The sequence below is a fragment of the Poecile atricapillus genome, chromosome 1 (genome assembly GCF_030490865.1).
Source record: "Poecile atricapillus isolate bPoeAtr1 chromosome 1, bPoeAtr1.hap1, whole genome shotgun sequence".
In the NCBI taxonomy this organism is placed as follows: domain Eukaryota; kingdom Metazoa; phylum Chordata; class Aves; order Passeriformes; family Paridae; genus Poecile; species Poecile atricapillus.
Genome location: NC_081249.1, coordinates 30,584,069 through 30,594,553, shown reverse-complemented (window position 1 = coordinate 30,594,553; position 10,485 = coordinate 30,584,069). Strand labels below are relative to the sequence as shown.

Here is a 10,485-nt window from a genome sequence, read left to right as displayed (position 1 = left end):
TTTACTAACATCATGCAATTACTTTATTGTTCTCAAGTCTCAAGGAGCACAAGGATCTGGGTAATAAAAAGGAAACCTTGATAACCTTTCTTCAGTGAAAGGAAAGTTGTTTCAAAAAGCTGTTGTCTGGGGTATTGAAGCAGCTCAAGCAGCATTTACAGACACTCCCACACACATGTGCAACCTAAAAGAGCAGTCCTGTAACTGATGTTTGCATGCTCAGAAATTTAGTGAATACAGACACAAAGGTCAGTCAATCCAACACCAAAAGGGGGTGGGGGGGAAAAAAAGCCCCTTTTTATTTACAAAAAAGCCTTCACAGCAGTTTTGCTCCACAGCTTAGCTGGCAGGAAGATGCAACTGAGGAATACGATATGCTTTCCACAGCCTGGCTTGGCTTTTGCCTTCACACAACTCTGCTTTAGAAGAGAACATCCTGAGTCAGATGAAACCTATGAGGATCATCAAAGTTTTGCTGCTGACCAGTGTCCCTGATACACTGGTGCTAGTGCCTTGTTCTGGAACACTGCCTCTCTCCCAGCACCCTGAAGGTATTTTATTTCACTGGGCTTAGACAATAAAGCATTTGTTGATCTTCATTGTAGCCATTTATTTTTTTGAGCTTAGTCTATTGGGCCAGTCAGGTCATGCTTAGGGCTACTAAATAATCCAATAAGCTACAAAAAGGAAGAGGCAGCTTCGTGATCATGCCCCATCCTTGTCACAGCTCACTCCTGAGAAAGCTACAGGTTCACTTCCTCCAACCCAGCCCTTGCTGAGGGCCCCTCAACTCCTCCAGTCTCCCTTATTTTGAGGCCCTCCAACCCTCCTTCAAATCCACCCCTCACATTCACACCCAGTGCTGCAGTCTGCCCTGGGTGCCCAGCAAACCCCACTGTGCCACAGCGTCTGCAGCCTCCCCCAACTTCCTTGCACTGGGGCTAAAACAATTGCCATGCAACTTATGAACCCCAACATCTAACCACTGCTTCTGGGATGCCATCTGCTTCTTAAAGCCTCATGAGTGATAAAGCTTTCCCCATGAACTCACACTCTCATAAATTCAACCTGGTTTATTCCAAATATCACATAAATTAAACACATTTCCCATGAATATTGCAAATACACATGAAATGAACACTGCAATTTTTAAAAAAAGTTTTGGCTTTGTTTATGCAACAAGAAGTGCCAAATGTGGTTAGAACATGAACTTCTCCTGTATTTACTAGATACAAAAAGGTGCAGATTAATAATTTATATTTATACATATGTACACACTCCATTTCATTTCTAGCTTTAAAACAGTAAAAAATGGTTTCAAGTTTATCTACATTAAACATACTCATTTACATCTGGTCAGAAGCCCCAGATAAGAGTTGATACAATCATTTCACAACTGCAAAATTAAGGCGCTACCAAAATACCAGTTCCACTAGTGAAAAATGTAACAGGAATAGAGTGTACAGCTTTCTATTTATCAATTTAAAAGTGGACTGGAGAACAAGGAAAAAGGAGCAGTAAGAAACATGACAAGTTCTACAGGTTAGAAGTACAAAGATATCTCGATGACTATCAAATGAACATATTAAAATACAGTAGATAAAAGGCCTCAGTGGCAAACAATTAGTATGCTTCTGAAAGACAAAAAAAGTTAAAATATATATATATAATTTTGTAGCTTGAAATTTTACAGGTGAACAACAGGTGTAGAGGTAGAGGGATTTTTTTTTTTTTTTCTTTTTGGCCTCTTTATGATGTATAAAGAAGGGCCACATTCACCACAGTGAAAAGACTCATCATATATCCCAGCATCCTTGCTTGGACAGCAAGCAAGAAAAGTGTAATGAGCTAGAAAGGCAACAAATCCTGTCTATCTCTTCCAGGAGCTCAGCTCCAATGCTTCCACATGTACCTTGGCAACAAGTTACACCTAAGCGCAGACTGGCTGTAACGTGGACATTTCCTCTAAAAAGCAACAAGACAGCTTTTCCTGTGAGGTACTACTGGATGCTGCAGATATTATATGGCAGAGGTGATTTGGTAAAAATGAAACTGGTACTTCCCCTTAAAAAGCAAGTACCACAGGGCAGTGGTGATTTAATCTATTTATTAAAGCTTTGCTATTTGATCAGCATTCAATGTTTTGGAAGAAATGTCAGCTTTGGGCTGCTAATATCATTATTTGCATCCATACAGACAATTCCTTTGTTGTTATCATTTATCCAAAACATCAGTCACTGAAATATTCACAAACCGCTTTAAACCTTGACTAAAAAAAAATCCCTCTACAGTTCAGCTTTCTTTTCAATAACAATTACTCTACTATGCAGGCCTTCATGAACACAGCAATGTCACTTCCCATGTAGAATGTCTTTACACATTACAAAACAGCAGTAAACAACCTCTCATTTCATAGGGTTTTCTGTCAGAAGTACCTCAAAAGTAGTTATCTTGAAAAAATCACTTTTGCAGAGAAGAATATTAACATTAACATTTACTGAGGCAAAGCCAAGAAGACACTAACTAGCACCTTGATTTTTTTTTTTCTTAAATGCACTATCTGTAAAATTAAGCACATATAAGATCAGGAACCAGCAATACACAAATACCATCAGCAACCTCTTTCAGCTAAACTAGTAATACTCAAAACTAGGCCAGACACACAAACAAGCAAGATGAATGAGTCTTGAAGAAATACACAGCATGGAAAGGAATGGGAAGAACAGGAAGCTAAATAGAAAGGATTGCAAGATCAAATACAGTCCATCTTCTGGTCCGAGAATTAGTTTGTGGAATCACCCTTCAGTAGCTCAGCTGACAGTCGGCTGAAGACCTACTGACTTCTAACATTTCCTCCCCACAAACACAACAGTTTATTTATACTTCAGTGAATTCCTCTTCATCATCTTCAAATCCTGGAGGAAATGCACTCAACTTGAATTTTGAGTATTTTGGTGGTGGTAGCAGAACTTGCAGAAGGCTACTGTAGAGGTTATGACATCATTGGTTGTACATTATGCACTTCACAATTCAGAGAATATACTTACAAACTACTTAAATAGAAAAGGCGTGTTCAAGGTAGAGGCAGTTACAGTACATTCAGGGTATGTTACAGAAACCATTTGTGGTAGCCATTTGCTGAAAGGAAAGAAACTGAATTTTTGTTTCCCAGACCACAGAGGTTATAACTATAATACCCAAAGAGAGCAGGTAATATATCCCAATCACTGCATTTTAATGCAGTCTTCTTCCAGAATTCATGTACAAAGTGGAAAAAAAAAAAAAGTTTAAATACCTCTTCATTGACAAATAAGGAGAAAAGAACTAAAAAAGAAACCAGGCACTTTGACCATTTAGGTAAGCAGCCATTTCTTCTTACCAGACTTCTGCCTAAGAACAAGTCTTTACATTGGTCTTGCTATGCTTGCAGCACATGGAGATTCAAGTCAACTTTTTTTCCCTGTTGGTAGTATCAGTTCTAGTTACAGGAAACTATGCCAATTGAATTGGTAACACTGAGTTATTTCATTGGCAGTTGAGCATACCTTGATCATTTGACTGACAAGCGATCAATTTAATAACTATCAAAGTTAGATATTAACAAAACAATACATAAAAAATAATCAAACAGACAAACGAAGGTGAACACCTGACTGAAGCTTGCATTGAGACTTGCCTTTATAGGTTCGGTTTGTGACTCCTTTCACGGCGTTACTGTGGACTGATTTCCATCACATACAGCAACTGGTACTAAACTACAATACTTTCAGGTTTGAAACACGTTCAGTAGAGACCACCCCAAGGTAACGGGACATCGGCATGACACTGACCACGGGAGGAGGGAGATGGAAACCTCCCCACCCTTCATCCTCACTGGTTCCACTCCGTAGAGCAGGTGTTCAGAGTAAACTGCAGCATGCCTCCCTCATACTTGGGGTGAAATCATTATTTCACAGCAGTGTTTATCATACTTTAGTGAGTGGCTTGGTTTGAATTTAGCAGTAAGACTGGCTAGGATTACTTTGGGTTTTCTCTCCTCAAAGAAACCAAAGCACATCTTTCCAAACATTTTGTATATACTTATTCTGCTACAGCATGTAAATCACAAAGGAGGGATTACCTAAGGCTACCAAATAGTGTGCTTATTCAGTAGCTATTATTCTTTGAGACAAACATCCTCAGATGCCTTGACTACAAACGGCTTAACCTGTTTTTTCCTCAGACTGTTATTTGCTGAAGAGAGAGAGAGAGGGAGATGTGGATGTATGACAGACTGCCTTCCAATTCACTAACAGATAGTACTGCTGGTTATAGTCCTCGTGCATACTTCTGCTGGGCAGTGTAACTCCTCTTCTGTTCACTACCTTCAAGAATATCTGGGAAACACCTCTTCAATCCACAGTCCAGTTTCCTTTTCCTATTGAGTGAAAATCCAGATCACATGCAGGCCAGTGGCGCTACTCTAGTACTTAACTCTCTTGGCTAGAAACATCAATTCTATCAAAGTACTTTGAAGAAATTATCCACATCCACCAGCTACATTCTAAATGTAGCACAGCTCTGTAGAGGCTCAGTTTTCACCAGGACAACAGGAGAGTGTGCAAGGTTTGGTGAATACCCAGACAACAAACCGATGCAATCGATGGATGCAGGATGCAGTCAGAAAGGGCTGTTCCTTCTTGAAGGAATCTTAAAAAAATACAAAAAAACAACCCCTCCCCCTTTTCCCTCCCCCAGAACAACCTGTCATGAGATGTTTTTGGTGCCCACTCACAACACAAGTCCATGTTATCTGGGTCTTTTGCGAGTCACAAATATCAATACGCGCCTGATGGCGATTAGACGATCTTTCAGGGAGGTCATAGCCAATATAGCCAGCTGAGCTCTGTTTTCCAGAGGCAACACTGCCAAGAGCCACCAGTACCAGGCAGGACCACTGGGGTTGCTCTGCAAAAGGATGGAAAAGCATGCAGTTATACATTCACCAGCCCAGCCCCATGAAGAACATCACCTTCCTTCTCACCTTCTATTTGCTAAGAAAGTCACCACCAAACAAGCAACAACTGAACACTTAATTGCAGGTGTTCTCTTTATCTGTAAAAAAGACTTATCTTTTCAGCTACCAGTTCTCTTTATCTGTATACACCATTAAGACTTATCTTTTCAGCTACCAAATTTCACAGGTATATTGTTTACCATGCTTCATACCAACAGACCAAAATTGAGTAAATAAGACTCTAGAATATATAAAACCACAGCAAAAATCTCTCAGAAAAAAAGTCTAGTGTTAAAATTATGTGTAGACTAAGGCTGCGTAAGTAGGCAGGTTTTATTACCTGTGGCTCTGGTTCTTTTCCTGGCATAGATCCAAAATGATTGAGAATCTGCACTTTCATATTGTCTTTAAGAGAAGTGAACCAGGCAACAGCTTGATCATAGACTGAATCATGAAGGCGGACAAGTTCTTCGTATTCTGGTCCTTCAACCTTATTGTTAAAAGAAGAAAGATGGAACAAAATAGGTTTGATACTGTGGAATTCATATGCTTCCCTAGAAGCAAACGAAGCAAAATAATGCAGTGACTACAGCTGTTCAAATGTCCTTATCTAAGCCAACTGTGCCTAAGTCTCAGATTTCAAACCTGTGATGCTGGATTGTTTTTACCCTCCCCTAGGTGTTCTGAAGTGATATTTCTTAGAGCAGTAACTGCCTCACTAGTATCCATTCCTAAATTCTGGCACAATAGAAGAATATGCTCTCTAATCCTGGGACATTTATCATCTCAAACCCACAATCTCGAGTCCCTGTCACAGAATGGCTTCTGGACAGTGGCCCATCATCTGGCAAAACAAAACAAACACTACTGTCACCGAGCACAGAGACAGGGGGGCTACAGCACTTAAGAGACCAGCACTATTTTATAGAAGTGTTAAGGCCATGGTAGGACAGCCAAGGAGAAGGAGAAGGGTAGACACCCGAGCAGGCAGGAAGCAGGTAAAGTGATGCTTTCCCAGAAACAGCCATAGAGAAACACCCTCATTGAAGCAGAGTGTTTTAGTTGCACAGGCCTACTATTAGCTATTAGGGGGGGAAAAAAAAAAGCATAAGCAAAAAACACTACAAATTGGTGATTTATGGGGGGTTTGAGGGGAATTTGATTCTGGATTTTTGTTTGGGATTGTTTGGGGTTTTTTCCCCTTTAACATGTGCACATCACTTAGATGGTTTCACCTATGCTACTCACTCAGATACACTTCTGATCTAGCTGCTCTAGATGCCCTTCACAGTTGAGAAGAAGCAGTTCTAGAGAGCAATTAATCTCATCATAAGGTAAGTATCTAAGAGCATATAAAACGGGTATCATTGGACTGAGATTTTTGACCATCAGACAAATCATGGATGTAGGGCACTGAACAGATACTAGCCTCCAATGTGAGACAAGGTAAATCTTACTCTATTTTTTGAAGAGATGGATCTCTGGCAGCATCTATAAACAATGCCTGTACACCTGAGTTCCACTACTCTTCACTAGGGATTTAAACAGAGCACATACCTCACTCTGAGCAGACTGCCTATTCCAGTCTTTCACCGGCAGGGCCACCTCCATGAGCTCAACTTTTTGTGCCCTGGCAAACAACTGCATCACCCTGCACAGGTTAGAATAGCACTGCTAAGGCTTTACAGACTTTAACTGTGAGAGTGTGCTAGAGCTGTATGACCAAACTGACTTCATCAAGTGGCAGGAGATTACCGCTCAGCTCAATGTTAACAGCTACCGAGATTTTATAGACACGGTCTGAAGATGATCCAGAAAGCATGGCCAAAAATTCAGCCTTTGGCCAACACCCATCACAAACACCTGCCTCGATGCAGGTTTGCTAAGAGGACTTGCTTTTAAAAGCTACTCCCCTCTCTGCATTTCTCTGCTCTCAGTCAGCTCTAATGGATGCTTGTACAGGGCATGGTTAACTACATGTCCCTAAGAAATAATTTTAAGAGCAGACTCCCACATTTATTTGAGGACCTGTTCTGTAAATGAGAACCTGGAGGACATATGAAGTGTGCCAACTGTCTGTTCAGTGCAAGACAACACTCAGTTCTCTACCAATAGGACCATGTGCTTTTAGAAGGCTTTAAATTCTGTACCAGTTTTAAAATGTTACTTTAACCTCAACTACGTACCATGACCTCAGCATCCTAGAAGCTACTTTGAGATCCATGAAAGGAGTGTAACACATTAAGCAAAGATAATTATAAAGGAAGAAAGGAAGAAAGGGAAAGAAGATACAGAGTTTGTTCCATGGTTTTTAAAACAGAGCTTGAGTGTATTTGTAATGATATTGGCTTAAAAATAATGCACAGCTAGCTTGAAATGCAACAAGGAAAGGCTATTTAAGTGAATCCAGCAATACATGGGTATGAATAACTTTGCACCATAGATCACCTTTTTATCTTCAAGATACTCGATGTTTGCTGTGTTATATCCATCTCGCTGGCCATGGCTTAAGACCCTAAAACGACGGACACCAACTGTATCAACAACTGAGCGTCCATCAGGAAAAAACTTTACGTCCCTGATCTCTAATATACAGCCATGATCTGCAAATCTGAAATGACAGAAGGGCATAAAAGCGGAAGTCATCAACATGTGTTTATAGACATCAGGACAAATACTGGGCCTAATTCACCATTTCTTATTTGAAAGAGGATTCTGCTTTGGTGACAATACATTTCTGCTTATTCACATAAGCCACACAACCCCCACCCTTTCTGCCTTCCCTCAGAGGACCTGGGCAGCAGCATTTTCAGGGCAGGTTTGTGGGGTGGGAGGTTTGGAAAGGGACAGAAAACTACATGAAGCATGTTTCATGCTGGGAGTTGCCAGCTGCTGGTGGTAATTCATCTGGTTTGCAAAGAAAACAAGATAGGTAAAGATACTGTAAGGAAATACAGAAACTGAAGAACAAATGCATGGCTGTGAGGGATATCCCCCTACTCCAAGCTGTAAGCAGAAGACTGCAGGTTTAGAAGAAAAAGATTTTCTATATAGCAAGTCTTTTCTTGCATTTGTTTTCTTTTTTTTAAAAAAAAAAGTCAAATCAGACCCAAAATATCCTCTTCACAAAAGCACATTTATATCCTTTATATTTAAAGTAGGCACAGGTTTTAATCTCAACCTGGAAATAGGCATACAATAAACTTTTACTTTATCAAGCTTACTTAATTCTACCTTTGTGGTGCAGTGGCTTGACTAGACAGGCTGATTGCACAATGACTCTTCACCACAATACATCTGCAGGTCTACACCTCAGCCTACTGTTAAGCAGGAGAAAGCACTGTATCTAGTCTCATGTCAAGATACCAAACCCTGCAGGGTCTGATAAATTCTTTATCATGGATATGCTTGTTTTACTAGGGCTTGGCCATTTCTTACAGTGGAGTGATGAAGAAATGACTCCTGTTTCTGGTCTACCAGAAATCATGGGTTTGGAAGGGGTGGGAGGGAAGCTCACCACTGTGAACAACTGCTCTCTCCCAGCCAGTGTACAGGAAAAAATCAGGAAGAGCAGGAGGAGCAGAGCTGCAGACAGGTAAGTCCTGGTGCTCTACCAATAGGACTGATTAAAAAAAGCAAGTCTGTTAGTTTATTATAGCAATATTACACTATACACTATTTAAACAGCTACATAAAAATTGTTTTTAATGAATGATTTTAGTGATATTCATACTGGATTTAGAAATTATTGTAGAAGTGATGATTTTTTCTTTTTTGGTCTTAGAGGATTTACTTCTGGGTAGACAGGGACCTATATCAGAGAGACAATAAAGCACCTGCAGACAGGCATAAAATGAGCTGCCAACATTAAGACCTTATATTCTTTTACCAATTATAAGTTAAAATGGAGAAATAAAACAGAGGAAGGTAATGAACTATAAATATGCTTTGTCACTGTGTTTTCAAGGGAGGTATGTATCCATGTCTCAGTAGACGAGGCAAAACAAGTTTCCCCACTTCTCGCATTCCCTAGTTGATTTCGCAACTTTGAATAAACATAACTTCTTCACTTGTGTAAGAAGCTGGAACAGCCTGCCAGGTGTCTGCAGGTGAAGGTTTCCTGCACCTCAATGTTTGGTTTAAGTCATCATGCTCAAAAAGTTTAATTATTTTAGTAACTCAAACCAGACAGGACATAGAAATCTAACCATACTGTTGCATTTTAAAATACCTTTCATAAAGTTACCTAACAAACCAATTATTGTGTTTTGGGGATTGCAATGCCTTGGACCTCTGTATTACTATACCTGATTCCAGATAAGTTTGGCTCTTCCACAAGCATGCAGGTTTGTAAGAAGAGTTATCACTGAAGTTCTACGGTAATTCTGTCCTCACTCTCACAAATATTCACTTTCAGAAAATTGGTAATAGGCCTGAAAAGGACTGTGGTACATCAGCTGCTGCTGGAGTCTGAACTCCACTGAGTGCAGTACTGACAGCATGCCAAATGGCACTGCAGCACAGCCACAGCTGACTGGAAGCTGCAGCACCTCCTGTATTCTTACAGCTAAGTATTCTTACTGTCCAGTCTGGGAGAAAAATAAAACTTCCCCCCAAAGAAGCATGGAGCGGACAAGAGAAGGCTGCCAAGCCTCAGTAATGACTGCCCCCCTCTCAGCTCCAATGATGATCACATACAAAAATATTTCCCCTGAGGATGCCTGTCTAATGCATTCTTAAAAACTCCCATGTTCGTCATCCATTCTACAGCCTGCCAAGGTAGCTTCTGAAGTCAGCAACTATTGCATCTCATAAAGCAGACCTCTCAAGATCACCTCATGTTTCTCCCATGAGCGTGGTCTCAAAACCCCATTAGCTGTGAAATACTTAAACTTGAAGGCTTTTGTAGAATCAGAGAATAGTTTTGTGTTGTAAGGGACCTTCAATCTAGTCAGTCTCTGCATAGGGAGCTGGAAACACACCAGTGTCAGAATTCACAAAAATGGATGAAAGGTATGATCATATAGAAAGACAATGCAACCCACTCACTGCAGGTAGTTTAGACATTGCAACACAGCAGTAAAGACAAACACTCAAATTCAACATTCAGCAGCAAAACAGACTTCTCAGCCAAGGGTATACTTTGTCTCATTAAAATGATACCACTCCTTCAGGAAAACTATGGGAGGTCTGAATGTTTTGACTTATTTTTGTTTTGTTTTAAACTGAGTAGATGGGGGGGGGAAACCTTACCCAGACAGTCAGTTTTCACTGGAACAAACAGGCCAGCAAGCTTTCCAAACACACAGCCAATTAAATGCTATTTTTGGAGCCTGTAGTAGCAGGATGAGTTGCATTCTTGCTATTATCCAACAGGGGAGTAATAAAATTACATCTTTGTGTAAAAAGGAATGTTTAAAGTTCAAAACTAAGAAGTAAGCAACTTTAGTATTGGTTCATACAGGGCTGGAAGAAAACACAGTGGTTTG

At 40.3% G+C, this 10,485-nt stretch overlaps 1 protein-coding gene across 2 annotated transcripts in view; it reads right to left on the bottom strand.

Moving 5' to 3' along the window:
* Window positions 1-1,058: 1,058 nt before the first annotated feature.
* The window catches only part of LONRF2 (LON peptidase N-terminal domain and ring finger 2), a 35,208-nt gene continuing 25,781 nt past the window's right edge, over window positions 1,059-10,485 (bottom strand). Inside the window, exons 10-12 of one of the 2 annotated variants that reach the window (XM_058855022.1) lie at window positions 7,445-7,607; window positions 5,337-5,486; window positions 1,059-4,947 (exon numbers count right to left, since the gene is read on the bottom strand). In XM_058855022.1, the coding sequence (XP_058711005.1) occupies window positions 4,789-4,947; window positions 5,337-5,486; window positions 7,445-7,607 (472 nt within the window). In that variant the 3' untranslated portion in view covers window positions 1,059-4,788. The remainder of the gene's footprint in view (window positions 4,948-5,336; window positions 5,487-7,444; window positions 7,608-10,485) is intronic. The other variant, XR_009279346.1, reaches the window with a different exon arrangement.